Source organism: Symphalangus syndactylus, chromosome 17 (assembly GCF_028878055.3).
Source record: "Symphalangus syndactylus isolate Jambi chromosome 17, NHGRI_mSymSyn1-v2.1_pri, whole genome shotgun sequence".
In the NCBI taxonomy this organism is placed as follows: Eukaryota; Metazoa; Chordata; class Mammalia; order Primates; family Hylobatidae; genus Symphalangus; species Symphalangus syndactylus.
The window spans coordinates 98,994,872-99,015,498 of NC_072439.2; the positions used below are offsets into that span (position 1 = coordinate 98,994,872).

Consider the following 20,627-nt stretch of genomic DNA (forward strand, 5'->3'; position numbering starts at 1 on the left):
TTTTTGTACAACATAGTTTCTGAACAAATCTATTATAAATAGCAAGTAGAATACGACAAAAAGGGCTAAGTGACCCTGAATTAGTCCAAATGTAGACATAAAACTCAAAAGAGAAAGTACCGTTGGCACTATTTAAGTTTTTGAAACAGCAGTAACTGGCAAAGGGGACAAACTATAGTTAAACAAATAGATGCCCATTTTAATGAAGGGATGTTTTGGAATTAAAAATAAACAGATGATCTTATTCTCAGTCCAACTTCGCTCCTGTTTCTGAAGATGAAAATCCATGTTTCTGAGGTCATATAAAGGATTGTAGAAGTCATTAATTCAGATGTCTCAGCTGGAAGGGAACGCACCAATGGTGGCACTGCATTTTAAAACCAACTAATATTTCTTAGAAACTCTGCTTTGGTAAGATTGACACTGGCTGGCTTTTGCAAAACATAAAAAAGACAATGAAAACAAACACACCCAGCCAGAAATTGCCTGGCCCATCCTTAAAGGTGACTCCATTTCATGACTTTATTGTTTGGTAAAACAATAGGCACTCTTCTCATCCATGTAAATGTAATCTCAAGTATTCTCTCAATAAATATCTCCCTTGAATTAAACAAAGACTAATACTTTTATTTTTAAAAAATAAAAATAAAACTTTCAACGACACAGGGAAATCTGAATTTTTTTTTTTTTTTTTAAATTAAAGGGACAGGGCCTCACTCTGTTGCTCACGTGGGAGTGCCGTGGTATGACTATAGCTCACTGCAGTCTCCACCTCCTCTCCTGGGCTACTTGATCCTCCCATCTTAGCCCAGAGTGGCTGGGACTACAGCTATGTACCACCATGCCCTGTTAAATTTTTTTTTTTTTTTTAAATAAAAGAGACAAGTCTCAACTATGTTGCCCACACTGGTCTCAAACTCCTGGCCTCAAGGGATCCTCCCTTCTCAGCTTCCCAAAGTGCTGGGATTACAGGTGTGAACGACCACACCTAGCTGGAAATTTCATTTTTTTTTTTTTTTTTTTTTTTTTTTGAGACAGTCTCCCTTTGTTGCCCAGGCTGGAGTGCAGTGGCACGATCTCAGCTCACTGCAACCTCTGCCTCCTAGGTTTAAGCGATTCTATTCTTGTGTCTCAGACACCTGAGTACCTGGCACTACAGGTGTATAGCACCATGCCCAACTAATTTTTCTATTTTTAGTAGAGACTGGTTCCACCATGTTGGCCAGGCTGATATTGAACTCCTGAGCTCACGTGATCCGTCCGCCTCGGCCTCCCAAAGTGCTGAGATTACAGGCATGAGCCACTGCGCCTGGCTGGAAATAAAATGTTTTATGGTAAAAAAAAGTTTGAGGTTGGGCATGGTGGCTCACGCCTGTAATCCCAGCACTTTTCAGAAGGTGAGGCAGAAGGATCACTTAAGACCAGTAGTTCGAGACCAGCCTGGGCAACATGGAGAGACACCGTCTGGAAAAAAAAAAAAAAAAAAGCTGGGCCTGGTGGTGCATGTCTGTAGTTCTAGCTATTCGGGAGGTTGAGGCGGGAGGACTGCTTGAGCCAAGGGGTTCCAGGCTGCAGTGAGCTATGAACACACCACCGCACTCCAGCGTGGGTGACAGTGTGAGATCCTGTCTCTAAGAAACAAAGACAAAAAAGAAAAAAGTTTGAAGATAAATATCTGCTATACCACACCACTGAGTCTCCTAAAATCAAGTGTCACTAGTAAAACGTACAATGAATGGTTGAACTTCAGATTTCAAATTAAATAAAAAGATTTTTGAATTGCTATCATAGTGAAAAATAAGTCTGTTATTCTCACTTTCAAAGACAAGATATAACTTTCTTAATCATGATTACATACATTTTAAATAAAGCAGGGACTTTAAAAATTGCAAGCAGAATTTACTAATATATGTAAGCATATGTAAAACGGTAGGTTTTTTTTTTTTTTTTTTTTTTTGAGTCTTGCTCTGTTGCCCAGGCTGGAGTGCAGTGGTAAGATCTCGGCTCACTGCAACCTCCGTCTCCGGAATTCAAGTAATTCTCCTGCCTCAGCCTCCTGAGTAGCTGGGATTACAGGTGTGCACCACTACGCCCTAATTTTTGTATTTTTAGTAGAGACGGGGTTTTGCCATGTTGGTTAGGCTGGGCCTGAACTCCTGATCTCAGGAGATCCACCAGCCTCGGCCTCCCAAAGTGCTGGGATTACAGGCGTGAGCCACCGCACCTGGCCAAATGGCAGGTTTTTTAAAAGCTTATATTAAAATATTTCTTCCCATGTCACCATATGGGCTTGATAGCAATAATTTAAAATTGGTGTATCATATTCTATTAGATTGATAAATTATTTACCTTGCTATTTATTAGATATTTTTATTTGCTTTAAACTGTTTTTCACAAGTATCAACAATTATGAATGTCTTCATTTATATATACCTTTAAACTTTTTGTCCTATTTCCTTAAATTTCATACCCAGAAATATGCCACATTAAAAAAAGAGTTACTCTGTTGATATTAGTATTGGTATTACCCTCTGCAATCTCCAGTTTGTAAACTAAAGAAAAATTAGTTATTGCAATGGGGTGAATGGAGGAAGAGTGTAAGTGGGAGTACAGGAGAAACAGAATTGGTAAATGTTCAGTTGACAATTATGAAAGCTGGATAAACAAATACCTGCAGGGTTTATTTTTACTACTCTTCTACTATTGAATATATCTGATATTTATATAATAAAAAGTTTAAGTTACCAAAATCTCTTCACTGTCTTTTTTTTTTTTTTTGAGATTTCTCCTACTCACCTTAAACCCTCTGAGATTGCCAGAAGCTACACAACAACCAAATTCTGCAGCTTCTTTCAAGTATCATTTTACCTAGCTCTTCTACAATAAAGCCTCACTACTCAAAGTATGGTCCTCAGAATAGCATCATCATAATTGTTTGGAATGTTAATAGAAAAATAAAATAATTGAAAATGTTCCTCTTCAAAGCATTTTACCAAAGAAGACAGTCAAATAACCAATAAACATACAGAAAGGTGTTCAAGTTAATTACTTGTCAGGGAAATGCAAATTATAACCACAAAGGGTGTCTCTGCCATCCACCAGAATGGCAAAAATGAAAACACAAAACAGACACGTCAAGCATCAATAACGATATGCAGCAACGGGAGTTCATGTACTAGGAATGGGCAAACTGGTAAAACTACTTTAGAAAACTAATTGGCAATAGCTACTAAGGCTGGACAAATGTGTATCTATACGACCCAGCAATTCCTTTCCTAGATATTTCCCCAACAGAAAGGCATACATATGCTTACCACAAGACATGTGTAAGAATGTTCAAAGCAACACTATTTAAAATAGCTCCAAACATACGTGTATTTCTAAGACTGAGACAATATATGTAGTTTCACATTTTACTTTTTTCATATAGTGAGCATTTCCCCATGTCATTATCTTTAAATATGATTTTCGATGGTTATGTAATATTACATGGTATGGATAAATCATACTTTATTAGGTACTTCCCAACTGTAAGACATTTTACCACGGTTTTAATTTTTTATTTTTGCTGTTACTACTAAATAATATTATAATAAGCATTCTGATATATAAGGCTTTATCTCCATCTCTAATTACATCCTTAGGATAAATTCTTTGAAGAGGATTTAGTGGGTCAAAAGATGTGCTTTTTCAGGAAGGCTGTGCCAATTTACACTCCCACACATTTACTTGTAATACATTATTTACTTGTAATACATTAAAAGCAGGCATTTAGCAGCACTCTCTCCAGCATGGGCTTTCGTTTTAAACAAAAGTCTGCCAAAGTGAGAGGTAAAACATCATTTTGCTTATCACTACTAGGGAAATGAAACATTTTTTATATGCTTATTTCATCTGCTTATCTTTTGAGCCCTCTTGTCCAGTTTTCTAATGGAGAGTTAGCTTATTTATTACCTGTTAAAAATTTATAAAGATATTATCCTCATGACATACATGGTACAAATAAATTCTTCAAGTTTTTATTTTTATGTTTTTTTTTTTTTTTTTAAGACGGAGTCTTGCTCTGTCACCCAGGCTGGAGAGCAGTGGCGTGATCTCAGCTCACTGCAACCTTCACCTTCCGGGTTCAAGTGATTCTCCTGCCTCAGCCTCCCGAGTAGCTTGGATTACAGGTGTGCACCACCATGCCTTGCTAATTTTTGTACTTTTAGTAGAGACGGGGTTTTGCCATGTTGGCCAGGCTGGTCTCGAATTCCTGACCTCAGGTGATCTGCTGGCCTCAGTCTCCCAAAGTGCTGGGATTACAGGCGTGAGCCACCGCGCCCACTCTGTTTATGATGTTTGATGAATAGATATCAGATCTCTCTAACCAATTTATCATTGTACTCAAACGCTTCTTCCTGATAGAGTACATCATGTTTCTCTTCTGCTCTCCTCTAATACTACATCATCAATCTGAAGCAATGAAACTACTCTTACATCTTATTCGTAATGCAAATAAAAATAAGTCTGTTTTTGGCATTTAGAAGCAAGCTCTGCACAACTATGCGTACGTCTTTAAAATGAGAAGACAGACATATGTAACAGGAAACCTACGTGCCTGAGGAAATTTTTAAGGTGTTGTACAACATGGAAAGTTGTAAAAATGGAAAGGCTACATGTAATAAGAACAAATCTTGTCTCAAATCTTATGTCGTAATTTTACTTCTGAGTACCTTATGTATCTTTTATTGAGTTATGTTTCCTTTCAGTCTCTGTTAAAGGAATCTTACCTAGTTTTAGTCCCTTGAGCTTTTTCAAAATTACCTCCTTAAAGCATAAAAGCGGCACAGGTTTTTATTTCTAGCTTTTCACAAATGATGATTTAGTTGCATTCTCCCAAACTTCCATTGTACTCTCATTAGTTCTGTTTAGCAAAATTAGGTTTGATAAGACGACTTCTCTCACTGTTTTCTCTACTGTCAACAGGGAAATCAATAATTTACTTGACTCTCTTCTTCTCAGAATAAATAACAAATGAATTCAGGTCTATACAAAGCATTCTATGGTATCACTTCTGTTTCTCTGTCTGTTCTTCAATTAAATACCCCATTTTTCATAGGTTTTGTGAATTTACAGCAGATATACATTTTTTTTCTTGATATTCAGTGTTATTCCATGTCTCTTCAATAGGTTTGGTTCTCTGGAATAACTTAACCTTCTGTTTTGGGTTCTTTTATGAGTTTTGTTCCAATAAGGCCTGATGACTACCTATATTAAGTTGCACTTATTTTCTTATATTAAAGTCTCTCAAGATTTTGCTTAGTTTATTCCCTACATTCTTAACTTTAGAATGTAAGTAACTGAGGCCACAAGTAATGTCCTTGAACACACCCTTCTTCCCAGTATTTACTATTACATCATCATGGGCACCTTGTCAACTGCCTTATATCATCTATTTTATGGGATAACCTCCATCATATCCAGTTTTAGAATTTTACTGATATTTTTCTGTCTTCTCCAACATTTTCTGAATAAAATCTTGATCTGATGATCAAGTTACCAGGTGAATAAATTCTTTTAATTCCTCTGAGATGAAGCACAGAAATCTATTATTCAAGGGATCTTAGGTCACTCTCCAGAAAATAAAATCTTTTTCTGAATAACGTCGTCTGATAATCAGTTACCATTTTTCGTATTATTTCTCTTCCAAAGTCCCACTCTTCCATCAGAACCAGAGATATAGGGTCAAGGCATAGTGATCATCTATTATAACATCAATATGGGAACCAAATTCTTCATTTAGTTTCTTTTTCTATGAGGTTCCTATGTCTCTGTTCACTAAACAGATAAGAAAAATCTGTGGGTCCATTTGTTGATCCATACCACCTCTAAAGTATGTTATCAATCTCAAAATAAATTCTATAGCATACATAAACTGTGGTAGTATGGTCCAATTTTAGAGGTTTTCATTGATAATTTTCCCCAAATGTAAGGGTGTCACTAGTGATAGGAAATCTGTGGCCCTTACTAAATCCTATAAAGGCACATGCAAAAATAAAGTGTGTCTAACAGGAAGAGTTGTACATAAACATACTGTCTTCAATCTAATACAAACTTAAATCACTATGGTTGAAATAAAAGTACCTGCAGTTTAGATTAAAACTTCAGTATGAACTTAGCATAAATCAGAAAAATGTCTTATGTAAAATTTAATGTTTATTAATGTAGGTCTTAGAAAGTTAAAAGATACTGGCTATAGGCTTAATGATCAATGAATTACAAAGAAGTTTTCAAAATGTTTAATAATCTAAATAGAAAGAACCATTTAGAAAATGTTAGATTAAAAGATTACTTCTATCACTCACTGTCACCTAAAGTTACTCAGTAATGTTTGATAAATTTTCAGTTAAGCAATCTGAAAACACACAAATTAAAAATTTTATTTGCTAAAATGGCTTCTTGCTTCATTCATTCATTCTAACATTTATTGAATGTCTTCTACATACTAGACCCTGTGTGAAGCTTTATATGAAGATTAAGTAACTAGCTAGAAAATTGAACAAGAACAGCAGCAACAAAAACCAAAAACAAAGGCAACACCTTAGCTAAAGGAAACAACAAAATAGTTCTTATACTCTTGTGGTAACTTATAACTTTCTCAAAAAAAAAAAAAAAAAGAGATACACAACTTATCCCCTCAATAAACTACTACTTGCGTAGTATTCTATTGTGCTTTATACTTTTATAGTAATGCTTTTCTAACACATAATAAAAATTATTTTAAATTATTTTAACAAAAAAAAGGGAACATTAAAACTCCAAGAAAGCATATTTCTACCTTCTAATAATGAGGGTACATTTAAAAAAATCTTAAAAGTTTTTATATTTTAAAAGTTCCTAGCAAAAGTAACTGTCATAAAAATTACAAAAAGGAAAATATAGTTACGAGCAGAGAATTTTTCAAATGATACGTGAAAAATAAAAAGAAAAACAAAAAGTTATGTATTACAGAAATAAAAGTCCCAAGCATGTGACAAACATGAAAATTCTAAAAGCAATCTAAATCATACACCTCCTTATGCCAGAAAGGCACTACCATGAATCTCAAAATGTGTCTGAATAAGGTAGGTCTGCAGATGGAGGTTAAAAAATAACTTGGGAGTATTTTGATCACTTACTCAGGCCTTTTGATCCCATGTCGTCAGGGATCTCCTGTAGAGGGTAGTCCCCAGAGAGCAAGCAATAAAAAGATAATCAAAGAAAATAGTTGTCAGTAATGCATAAAATTGGTGCTACAGTAAGAGACAGTTCCAAGACCATTACAGGTACATATATCTTACAGAGCATTTTCACAGATTTCTAGAACTTTGAAATGAGCTAGTTGTTAATGGTAATCTACCAAAAGAATGAAAGTTCTAGCATGAAGGCTGATTTAGGTACAGAAGCAAAATTTTAGACCATTTCTTGCTATTTTAAAAGTAAAATCCAGATTGTCTACATATAATGAAGAAATAAGATAAAATGTAATGATTCCAGAGAATACAGTTATCAGACTCGCCATGTTATACCTAGAAATCAACAGGTAGCTTCTCATGTATTCATGTTCTTCCTCTAAAATATTCTTTGAATGTATGAATGTTGTGTTTTTCATAAAAATCTTTCCTTCAAATAACTGCATTTATACACATTTATATGTTCAAGTTATAAACATATAACTGAAAAATGTTTGCTTTAAATTAAGAATTCCTAAGGTGCCAGAAAAAGTTAAGATCGGCATACAAATTAATTTATAACTGTTAAGTTGCCCTTGAAGACAATTAGCAACCTGCTGCAGCTCTTGAAACTGTCTCCGTGGTAACAACCAACTGCAGGGCAGTAGGTCCCTCTCCATTTTATTTTCAGTTGACCACTGGATCCACATACTTACGGTCAGCATCACTTGTTTCCTGCTCACTCTGGTCCTTGTTCTTGTAGAAGGGGAATTTTCGGGAAAAGAGGTTCTTTTTACGCTTGTCATTGAATGACTGCTGAAGAAGAGAAGGAGGGGCAAAACAAAGGGATGTCTACTGTCTGTGTGTACAAAGGCCCAGCCTAGCAGCTCTGTGGAAGCTGACTCCTATGACCACAGTGTGCAGTTTGATATGATTTTTACTTTAATCTCATATAAAGTGAATTTCTACTTTTGTATAAATTCTAACATTTTGCAACTGAAAATACTTAAGAATTTCAAAGAGCGTGGTTCATTTATACCGAAAAACAAAAATGCTACTTGACAAAAAAAGGCAAATCAGTTACTACTACAGTACAAACCAAGCTAACATTTGTTTATACTAATCCATATTTTTCCAGAAAAATTTTCAAGTATTAAGTGCTCTACAGCAAAAGTTATTTAATGTTACTTTGCTGCTCAATTACATTTTATTCATTAGGAAGTAATCTTCATTTTATTTTGGCCTGACCAGTTACTCCTTTATCTCTTTTTTTGTGGCTATGATGAGCTAATAGAAAAGTCATTATTTAAAAAGTAAAAACCAAAATGATTATGAGACAGTTGCTAATGCTGAATATTTAAAAAACAAATATATATATATATATTCTTGGAAGAGGACAAAAGGTAACTAAATGCTTATGAGCCAGAAAATGGGAAGAAAACTAAAAGGTCCATCAAGCACACAGAGTCCAGCAAGAGATTTATCAATGCCATCTCTTAGCCAAGCAAGAAGAGTCAGAAGTCTCCTGACCAACGTGAATGCTTCAGTACTGAAGTCTCCTGACCAATGTGAATGCTTCAGTACTGACTTATTTATTCTTAAGTTCTACTCTACTTATTAAAAAAAAGTACACCTAAATAACGTAGAACCACATCCAATCGTTGGCACCGCGTCCTTCATAGGGAATAAAAAGTGTGGTGTCCACCAAAGCCACAAGGCAATTAAGATTCTAACAGTTTATACATAATTGTAACGTGGAGTTGAGCAGTTGATTTGATGTCTCTTATTGCACATGTTGGAAACAAGTTTTTCCTTGAATGTCTCATTTGTGCATTCATAGATTTAAGAGCATGTAGCACAAGAACGACGAGGCTATTAAAGAGAAATAGCTTCTTTTGTCATTTCTCTGTCATAGGCATTCATGTTTTGAAGGAAACGGACTTACCTCCAGTGACACTAAGAATTATTATTTTTTGGAGGGGGAAGGGAAAAATATAAAGAATAGATTTTTTTGTTCTGATTTTTATGAGTTTATACACATCTTAAGATGCTGTATTATTCATTATTTTGAAGTATGCTGAGAAGAATAATGTGTTTTTGGCATGCCCTTATTTTAAGCATGTGATGCCAGGTGATTAAGGTGAAGCAGCCAGGTGTGGTGGCTCACATCTGTAACCCCAGCACTTTGGTAGGCCGAGGCAGGAGGATCGCTTGAGGCCAGGAGTTCAAAATCAGCCTAGGCAACATGGCGAAACCCCATCTCAAAAAAAAGAAAATTAGCTGGGAGCAGTGGTGTGTGACTGTAGTCTCAGCTACCTGGGAGGCTGAGGCAGGAGGATCACTTGAACCCAGGAGTTTGAGGCTGCAATGAGCTATGATCATACCATTGCATTCCAACCTGGGTGATAGAGTGAGACCTTTTCTTTAAATTAAAAAAAAAAAAAGTGAAGTAGATTAAAGTGACTTTTAGCTCAAATTCTATGACTTGAGAAGACTTATTTTGATAAAGATCTTTATAAAAACAAGGTTAAACTTTCATTTTTACCTTTACATATAATTAATTCAGGATTAATAAGTTCACAGTTCATTAGCCAAGCAGACTGTCTTGATTTCAATCTTAAAGTTTGAAGGCTCTGAGGAACTAGATAAAAGACAACTCTAAGTAGAAGTTAAAAATTCAATGGACAGAAAAAGTATTATGGAGAAATGTGGGCTTATAACTATTTTATAAACTGTCAAGTAGCATTATTTGAATAAAAATCTTTGTTCAAATCCATATTTTAGAAAGGAGAAAGAGGAGAAAGTGTTTTAGTAGAAAAAAAGTATGGTAATCTAATTTAGGGAAAAACTAAATCTTTTCGTTCGTAAGAGTCAATGGTTTTGAATTTAGCAATAATTTTTGTATCTGATACAACTGATGTGTTTTTTATAAAAGTTTATTCATCCCTCTTACTGCATCTATAGTGGTCAGAGTCAGTTTCACAGCAAACAACCAAAAGAAACATGAAGTTTAAAATGTCTGATTCTTATTATCTTTGCAGTTAGCCAAAATGAGATATCATAAAGATATCATAATATAGGACAGAGAGAAACGCTTGTTAGTTAAGAAATGTATTAGTTGTATCACATTTAATATCCTCCAGGTGAAGAACTTATTAAAAGTGAAAAAAATAGCACAAGCAACTAAGACAAAAATGTGTAGGGAAAACATGAAACTGAAGACTTGCTACCTCCAGTTTCTCTGTATTTTCAATCAGAAGTACTACATTTAATACTTACTGTCATTAATGCTGTATCGCAAGAGAGACAGTGTAAGAATTGATAAAATATCATAAATTCATGATACATATATTAAATAACTAAATACGTAATTTCCACATGTAGTATTTCAAAATAGCCAAATGAATGCTAGACACGTTAATGAGAAACTAAAATGTTGTAAGTCTGTAGTAAAAATGAAGTGCATAATCACTACGTAAGGAAAGGAGGAGAAGTAGGAAATGGTATTACAGAAAGGAATGCAGTTCTGATCAATGGCAAGCGTATTTTTACCCCACTCAGTCTCATGCATAGTTTTGGTGCTGTGTTAGAACACAGTGACTCTGTATAAAGTTGGTCACAGTCAACAAACAAGACTAAGATTTAAACACGTCGTTAATTCAGTTAACTTCTCACAGTACGAAAGAAAAGTTACAACATGCAACCTCTTCTTCAATTTACTGATGGTATATTGTACTAAATCATTTTTAAAGATATACATAAAACAAGCATAAAAAATTCACACTTTTCAAATCCTGAGCATTTACCTGGGATTTTTCCTCTAATACAAATTTCTATTTTAATATTGCTTCAGATCACACTACATAATTTGGAATTTTTCTGAAAGCTACAAGTAAATTTTAAAGGAATTTGTCATTTCTAAAAAACGGAATGTAACATATAATTTTCTCAGATTTAACTTCTTGAACCAAAGATATGTCTCATCTTTTAAATTTTAAAGCTTTAAGTCTGAGTGCTTAGTGATACCAGGGATGTACAGAGAGTATATTTGCTGAGTTAACATTCCACATTCATTTCAAATATTATCAAAGACTTATAAACATTTTGTTTAGTATTAAAAAAAACCCAAATATAAAACATCGCTATAAATGGTATTTAACGTAACATGTATCAGTTTGTTCTCCAGGCTTACTGTTAGAATATTACACTGCAGTGAGTTCAGGGTTATTAAGAATTACATCCACCAGTACGAGATGAAGCCTGTACCATCTTCCTCATCTATTGACGGCCCAAATATTTAGATGCAAGCAGAAGGACTTAAAGTGAAGGAAAAATAAATACACTTCTAAAATATATTACGAAAGACTTGATATATTTCTTTTTTTTTTTTTTTTCGAGACAGGGTCTCACTCTGTCACCCAGGCTAGAGAGCAGTGGCGTGATCGTGGCTCACTGCAGCCTGGACTTCCTGGGCTTAAGCAATCCTTCCACTTTAGCCGCTGGAGCAGCTGGGACTACAGGTGCAAGCCATCACGCCTGGCTAATTTTTTACATTTTTTTTTTTTTTTTTTTTTTTTTAGAGATTGGGTCTTACTATGTTGCCCAGGCTGGTACTGAACTCCTGGACTCAAGTGATCCTCCTGCCCTGGATTCCAAAAGTGCTGGGTTACAGGAGTAAGCCACCTTGCCTAGCCTCGATATATTATTTCTTTTTTTTTTTTTTGAGACAGGATCTCCCTCTGTTGCGCAGGCTGGAGTGCAGAGGCGCAATCATGGCTCGCTGCAGCTTTGACCTCCAGGGCTCAAGCAATGATCTTGCCACAGTCTCCCAAGTAGCTGAGACCATAGGCGTGTGCCATCAAGCCTGGCTAATGGATGTATTTCTTGATCATCTACAAACTTCTCCTCATGACTAGCACTTTATTTCTGTCAAATAAAATTTCATATTGATTCCAACATTTAAAACATAATTCTCTTAAGAAATTATAGCAGGAATAATGTGGGGAAAGAACAAAAAAATTTCCAAAAATTCACTTGCAACAACTTGTAAACTAAGGATTATGACTTAGCATTTCTGAAATGCCTATTTTCTTAGCAGGGTCATTATTAAATTATCTGCCATGATTAACACTAGTAACACAAATTCCTTTTTCTTTTTTGAGATGGAGTCTCGCTCTGTCACCCAGTCTGGAGCACAGAGGTGTGATCTGGGCTCAATGCAATCTCCGCCTATCCGGTTCAAGTGATACTTGTGCCTCAGCCTCCCGAGTAGCTGGGATTACAGATGCCTGCCACCACGCCTGGCTAATTTTTATATTTTTGGTAGAGACGGGGTTTCGCCATGTTGGCCAGGCTGGTCTCTAACTCCTAACCTCAGGTGATCTGCCTGACTTGGCCTTCCAAAGTGCTGGAACTACAGGCGTGAGCCGCCATGCCCGGCCTAGTAACACAAATTTCTAATTGGAAATCGAATGAAGGTCAAATACATTTCATTTATAAAAATAAGCTTGACCAAAATTATGTTGCTAATAATTTATCAAATGATAGTTTTGATAATTTGGAAGGGTCTGTGAAATGGGTGCTTTAATTTAACAAATGCTTACTTAAGTATCTACCATTGTAAAGCATCATGGCAAGAACTGATCATGATTAATTTTGATAGCAAAATCCTTTTCGTTTTAACAATGTAGCTCAAACACGAATTATGAAAATGTAGAGATTTCAAATACTCACCCCTTTATCTCTCGTTTTAGAATTGAATTTCACCGTTTTTAATCGGGCTCGTTCTTTCTTCTCAACTCTGTCAAAGTACAGAATGTTATTTTTTAAGTAAACCAAACATATCTAGGGGTCTTACTAGAAATAACCAGAATTGTTATCTTTATAATGGGCATTTTTATACTCTAAAACCTTTAGGAGCCATCTAGGTTTGCATCCCCAAATTAGAATTGCTGAAAAATGAACTAAAGGGCTCATTTTATTATGAAACAAAACCTGATGCTATGAAGTTATCAATACACAGTACATATGTGTATATTTTTATATGTATATTCAGTTACAAAATTATATGAAAGTATGAGGCACCATTTCTGAGTTTAACAGTTTTCCAAGTTTTGTTTGTTTTTAAGTATTAGCTTTGCATGAAGCACATATGCTAAAAATTAAGCTAGAGAAAGCAAATGTGTCGAAATGTTAAAAATTGGTGAAAGTGGGAGAAGGATATGCCATTTTTGTACTTACTTTTCTATAGCTCTGAAACTTTTAACAAAAAGGTGGAATATTTAAAAATTAAGCCTAATTCTAATGATATGTGTGTGTGTGTGTGTGTGTGTGTGTAAATATATAAATAACCAGTTACAGTTATTAAAGTAAGAGTTTTAAAGTATTTTTGGAAGGATACATAAGAACTGTTAATCTTTACCCCTATGGAGGTGAAATGGTTGTTGTGAGAGGGAGCCTGTAAAGCCTTCACATCTTTTAAATTCTGAACTTTACCTATTCAAAATAAGCAAGCAAATAACACTACAACAAAACAAATTTTTATGTAGATTGTAACACTAACGTAAATCTTGCAAAATTTCATGGAAATTAAGCTTTCATAAATTCTCCAATTTCAACATAGCAATTATGTTAGCATATAACAGAAAAGCCTACCAAAACAAGCCTATGAATAAAGTATTTTATTTTTTCCTTATTATCTATTTAGTTTTACTATGGGTACAGCAGGACCTTAGCATTCATGAATTTAAATTTTAAACTTAAGTCTTGGTGCAGTGGCTCATGCCTGTAATCCCAGCACTTTGGGAGGCCGAGGCGGGTGGATCACAAAATCAGGAGTTCAAGACCAGCCGGGCCAACATGGTGAAACCCTGTCTCTACTAAAAATACAAAAATTAGTCAGGCACAGTAGTGGGTGCCTGTAATCCCAGCTACTTGGGAGGCTGAGGCAGGAGAATCGCTTGAATCCAGGAAGTGGAGGTTGCAGTGAGCCAAGATCATGCCATTGCACTCTATCCTGGGCAAAAGAGTAAGACTCCATCCCCAACCCCAAACAAAAAAAAATTAAAACTCATGATTTTTACTATTCAAGAACAATTCTGAGGCTCCATGACCTGAATAATTTATAATCTTGCCTAGGTACTTAATAACAGCACCACAAAACTAGCATTTAGTGGGTGGGCATTTACAACTCAACTTTGTTTTCTAATCATTATCTTGTTTACTACATAGCTCAGCAACTTAAATTGTCTATATTTGTAAATATTATTCCTGAAAGCCAAGAATTGTAGGAATTACAATTCCTATGTTATTTTAGAAGAGGTCTAAGAAAGAGATAGTTCTATTTAAGAAAACGTAAGTTTTGAATACATTCAAGAACGAAATGGCATAATTAGTTGTGGTTTCTTACTGTATTTTATGGGAGTAAGATTATATTCTGCAATGCTACTCATGAATTTGGAAACTGGCAGAGGTCTCGAGATATCTTTCTTACATTTTGCTTGCTCTGAAACACAATCTTATAAAATTTTTGTGCAAAATGAAAAAAAAAATCTCTCCAGTGAAGCCAACGGTGTTTATTATTGGGTGTAGGCACAGAAAGCCTTTGCAAGGTATGAGACTCCAAGAAGCAAGACAATTTTTAGGAGCTCTGACCTTGATATTTAAGATGTAAGGTTTCTACTGACTCAACAAGGCATAGAGGAAGCATTTCCGAATTTAAAGCAGACTATGTTCTATTTCTGGAAAAAAGTTATGCTGATTGCTGCATTGCTAAAAGAGGATTTGTCATCAACTGGAAGGTCTAGCCAAATAGTTGGATCATGCTAAATATAGGGATATATCCAACAGCAGTTATAAGCCCGAAAATCATAATTATAAATCTTGATTATAATAATATTACTTTTCAACTTCTACAAACAGGTAAATAAATAAAGGTCTAGAAATAGTTACAAAATAGGTATAAATCCAACTAATAAGAAAAAGATAAGTTTATTACAGAATAATCGACTTAAAATGAATTAACTAGTTATAATCAACATTTCTTTATTATCTCATTAACTATTTTTGCTGGCTATCTTACTACTACTACTTTAAAAAGCTCTTAAAGAACTTCTAGACAATGATTTAGATGAAGCAGATCTCATAAATAAGCTATCTTGGGGGAATTCTGAAATGACATTTTAACACCTTCCCCACAAAAGTAGAGACATTCAACAGCACTTCATAGGCCTTAGAAGGGGTCCTTTAAGCTGGGACCACCCTTTGCAAAGAGGGCCTGTCCTTAACTACTTTTGCTATGTGGTAAGTATGCATCCATGAATCACTAAAATGAATCATTAGGGCTGGGTGCAGTGGCTCACAGCTGTCATCCCAGAGCTGTGGGAAGCTGGGGTGAGAAAACTGCTTGAGGCCAAGAGTTTAAGACTTGCCTGGGCAACATAGCTAGAACCCATCTCCACAAAAAAAACAAAAACAAAAACAAAAAACTTAGCCAGGTGCAGTGACACGCACCTGGAGTCCCAGCTACTAGCCGAGGTGGGGGGATAGCTTGAGCCCGGGGTCTGAGGTTCAGTGAGCTATGATCATGTCACTGCACTCCAGCCTGGGCGACAGAGCAAGACCCTGTCTCTTAAAAAAATCAATCACTCTACCTACCTACCTAACTATATATAATCATTAAAAGCAAAGAGAAAAGACCAGTGAACTGCACCAATACATGTAATTTAAGCAAGGAAAAAGAGAAGTGAAGCATATTACCAGATATTTCCAAAAATTTTGGCATGAAGGAAGAAATTCATGCCACCAAAGACACAAAATTTAAGTCCTCTTATTTATCTACATCAACCACAGACACTTTCAGTTTTCTCTTCAATGGTATAGCTAAATGGCACACTGACTTAATATATACTTATTTTGTTTTCAGCAACTAGTAGCTTTAGATAAATTTCTGCTTGGAGGCATCACTTTTTTTTTTTTTTTTTTGAGTCAGGGTCTTGCTCTGTTGCCCAGGCTGGAGTGCAATGGCACAATTTTGGCTCACTGCCACCTCCACCTCCTGGGTTCAAGCAATTATCCTGCCTCAGCCTCCCAAGTAGCTGGGATTACAGGCTCCCACCACCACACCCAGCTAATTTTTATATTTTTAGTAGAGACGGAGTTTCACCATACTGGCCAGGCTGGTCTCTTGGCCAGGCTGGTCTCGAACTCCTGACCTCACGATCCGCCCACCTCCGCCTCCTAAAGTGCTGGGATTGCAGGTGTGAGCCACTGCACCTGGCCCATATTTTCTAGTTATGTCACTGGTTACAATTCCATTTGAATAAAATTAAATGGCTGTGAAGCACAATATAAAAAACTGAGCATAAAATCATTTTAGTAAAATTATTTTTTCAGTTCTGGTGATTATTTTTAATTGTGTGTGTGTGTGTGTGTATGTATATATATATTTAGACAGAGTCTTGCTCTCTCCCAGGCTGGAGTGCAGTGGTGCAATCTCAGGTCACTGCAACTTTGGCCTCCTGAGTTCAAGCAATTCTCCTGCCTAAGCCTCCCGAGCAGCTGGGACTACAGGCGTGCGCCTCCATGTCCAGGTAATTTTTGTATTTTTAGTAGAGACAGGGTTTCACCACATTGGCCAGGCTCGTCCTGAACTCCTGACCTCAAGTGATCCACCCACTTCAGCCTCCCAAAAGTGCTGGGATTACAGGCATGAGCCACCACGCCCAGCCTAACTGTATATATTTCAGTTGTACAACTTCATGATTTTATATATATAATATATATAATATATTATATATATAATATATACTGTGAAATAATCACTACAGTCAACCTAATTAACATGCCCATTACCTCACCTGGTTACCTTTTTTTTTGGGTGGTAAGAATACTTAGGACCGACCCCTCTTAGCAAATTTCAAGGACAGTACTATTACCTGTAGTTGCCATGCTTACATGTTAGAGGTCCAGAACTCACTCATCTTGCATCATGGAAACTTTGTATCTCCTCATTTCCCCATCCTCCTAACCCCTGGTAACCACCATTCTTCTCTGTATGACTTCGACTACTTTAGATTTCACATAAAAATGTGATCATACGATTTTTGTCTTTCCGTGTCTGGCTTTTCTCAATTAGCATAATGCACTCCAGGTCCATCCATGTTGTCACAAATTAAAAGAAATTTAAAAGAACATCTATTATTTATGTTGCCTCACATTCAAGTGGTAAGAAACAGACATACCTGCGTTTACTGGGAATCACTCCAACCTCATCGCTCTCACCATCTGGTGTAACCTGCCTGGCTTGCCACCATTCATCATCAGAAGCATTAATAACATGGAGGATATCTCCAAATTTGAAGTTCAATCCCTGACTGGGAAGGCCACTGTCTTTAGTCTTGTCATAATCAAAAAGGGCTCTAGAGTCAGAAGAAAAAAAGTCCATAATCACTTGCTAGAATGATATTAACCAACATACCACAGGGTTCTGAAAGTATACAAAGTATGTGTAAATATACACAGGGTTCTGAAAGTATATGTAATTTAGGTAATTAAATATATCATAGTAGGCCAAATAATGCCCAGTTCAATTGTGCACTACAAACAAGATGAGACAAAAAAGAAATAGCAAAATCAACTTGTTATGAAAATACTGTATTGTATTATCTGTTTCTTTCAATATCACAAGCCAAATTTTAAAAACGCTCTTGGATTGTAATCCAATGGCAAGTTATATTGAATTCTAAAATAAAGACAAACCCAGAGAGTTTGAAATTAATAAACAAAAAGTATTAAGATACATTCTTCTCTTTACTTTGATTAGATACACGTAGGAAAACAAATTCCCTGATAAATCTGATTTATTAGTTGTGGACTGTAAGACTAGCTCAACATAGTGACTATTCTGTCAGTTAACTACTCCTTCCATTTGTTCACAATACTAGAGTTGATAGGGTTTTCAGAGTCAATAACAACGATGAACACTAATTACAGATGACTTTATCAGCTGCCAAATATTTTGGAAAAAGTAATAATTTAATACAGTAATTGCAAAGTATTAGGAATATCTTAAAATTTGATAAAAAGAAAATATTGTGTCCTACCACTTGATTAATGTACAATATTAATAAATATTAAAATAAATATTGTACATATAATAAATAAATCAAATTCTTAAGTCCAAATAAGCTCTCTCGAATGTAAGAAAGGATCACAGCAACTGGAAATTAGGATGAAAATCAGAATCTTTTTCACACTACCCAACATTTAAGAACCTAGCTCTTCAAGTAAAACTCAAGAGGGGTGGAATTACTTGATGGCTAAATAAATAAACTAGCAGTTAATGGTTTTTCAAATGAGTTCTTTCAAGTCTTTTCGTGGGGCTAAAGGTTTTAGGGAAGCAGGGGGAATCGAAGTGGGAAGCCTCACTTAAACATACATTCAAACATAGAGAAGATGAGGGCACAAATAAGCATAATATAAAATAGAAAATAAAGTACCTTAAGAGGTAGTACAAATGTCAAGACATTCAGAAAAGGAAAATACTAACTTCTTACATTATTATAAAAATTCATCTTTTGAATCACAAAATGTAACTATTATTGAACAACAAAGGAAATCACCCACAATCTCTACTTATGTTAGCATTTTAACATTCTCTTTTAATATATTTGATTCATAAAAAAAGAAACGCATGGACCCATGGAATACATGTGAGTTATTAATCATAATAGCGCAATGAACACCTGTTCACCTACTATCCAACCTAAGACTACACACAAAACCTTTATCAGTAATTCACATTCACCTGCGTATATTCCCTCTGATCCTGATTCCCTTGGATCAAGAGTTAACCACTATTAGAATGTAACTATCATTCTTAATGTTTGTTATTTCTTTGACTCATTCTTTTTTGGTTGGTTTGGTTTTATCATATAATACGTGAGTGACTAAAAGATATAATGTATGTTTTTGCTTGTTTCAGAGCTTTATAAAGAGGTATTCTGTAGGTAGTTTTTTGTAGTCTTTTTTTTTTTTTTTTTTTTGGCTTTTGAAATTAGAAATACATTGACTAAAAAAACCCCACAAGACTCAGGTGTGGTGGTGTGTGCCTGTAGTCCCAGCTACTTGGGACGTTAAGATGTGAGGATCCCTTGAGCCCAGGAGTCCAAGACAAGCTTAGCCAACAGGGCAAGACCCCATCTCAAAAAGAACCATGAGGCTTCTGATTAACTATAGCAGACTGTGTCTATTTCTTCTCCATCCTGACTCATTAAAATGACAATAAAATAAGAAAAATACAAAAGAGAGAAGACAACAGGGGAAGAGAGATTTTAACACATTTTTGGATGATGCTAATTAAATTTAGCAGAATGAAAGAAGCTATAAATGGAGTGTCAGCAGAGAGGGTTATAGAAACAAGTTTTATTCCATAAGAATCCTGGAGATGGTCATAAATTAGAAGTGTATACTAGTACCAAGGTAGGCAGGGATAAGTTACTGTACTAAAAACGGAAGGTAGAAACACTGTATGTAGCACTTAGACCACCCCCACCAAAGTTCCTTTTCCCATTCCCCAAACCCACAGAAGACCAGTGGTTTAGTCTCCAGAGAAATTGGATTTGAGGAGCTGTATACTCTGAAACTTGGTGGAGAAGGGGAAGGTGGCTTGACTGAAATGGATGAAAATGAAATTCTAGCAACTTGGTTTATACTATTGGCAGGAGACAGGGATTCTTCTCCAGGGATATTTAATTATACCAAAGAACAGAATGACGTGGGACAGGAGAGAAAATGTAAGAGCCAATTTATCCCCCTCTTTACCCCACTGCCTTCTAGTTAAATCCATTATCTTCATTTCTCTGTTCATAAGAATGGAAAACAATGAAAGGAACACTGGATATTTAAAGAATGCCTTATATAAAACACTAAAGAAAAAATCCCCAAGAAAATAGGGTAGCTAGAAAAAAGGAATACAGAGAAAGCAAATATAAAAAGCAGAAGAAAATCTCAGAGACACACCAGATTATGTCCACGAAAGAAATGGAAGATGAGGGAGCTCCTGGAAAATAAAACAGGATATGATTCCCTCTCCCCACATTCCAAATTCTCTACTGGGGAGAAGGCAAAATAAAGTCATTTCAGACATGCTAAGACTCAAAAGGTACCTCCCACACACCTTTTCGCAGGAATTCACTGGAGGATGTGCTCTAGGAAGATTACTTGAGAAAGAAGAAAGTGTGGCATCTAGGAGACATGTGACATAGCAGACAGCCAAAGGAAATAGAATAATGGCAAACGGAAGCCCCAGCTGAGAGCTATACAGCAAGTTTACAGAGGAACTAGTCTAGACTGGAGCATAAAGATGGAAAAAACCTGAACTATTAGACCGTATGTATGACCATATGTTTTCATCATGTGAAAAACTCTACAGTG

At 35.6% G+C, this 20,627-nt stretch overlaps 1 protein-coding gene across 28 annotated transcripts in view; it reads right to left on the reverse strand.

Annotated features, from left to right (window-relative positions):
* Positions 1 to 20,627, reverse strand: part of DLG1 (discs large MAGUK scaffold protein 1) — a 277,635-nt gene that overhangs the window by 27,303 nt on the left and 229,705 nt on the right. For 16 of the 28 annotated variants that reach the window (XM_063622148.1, XM_063622133.1, XM_063622140.1 and 13 more), the window contains 3 exons: positions 17,435 to 17,611; positions 12,927 to 12,993; positions 7,910 to 8,009 (listed from right to left, as the gene is read on the reverse strand). In XM_063622148.1, the coding sequence (XP_063478218.1) occupies positions 7,910 to 8,009; positions 12,927 to 12,993; positions 17,435 to 17,611 (344 nt within the window). Of the gene's footprint in view, positions 1 to 7,160; positions 7,195 to 7,909; positions 8,010 to 12,926; positions 12,994 to 17,434; positions 17,612 to 20,627 lie in introns of all 28 variants that reach the window. The other 12 variants (XM_063622145.1, XM_063622154.1, XM_063622151.1 and 9 more) reach the window with 2 other exon arrangements.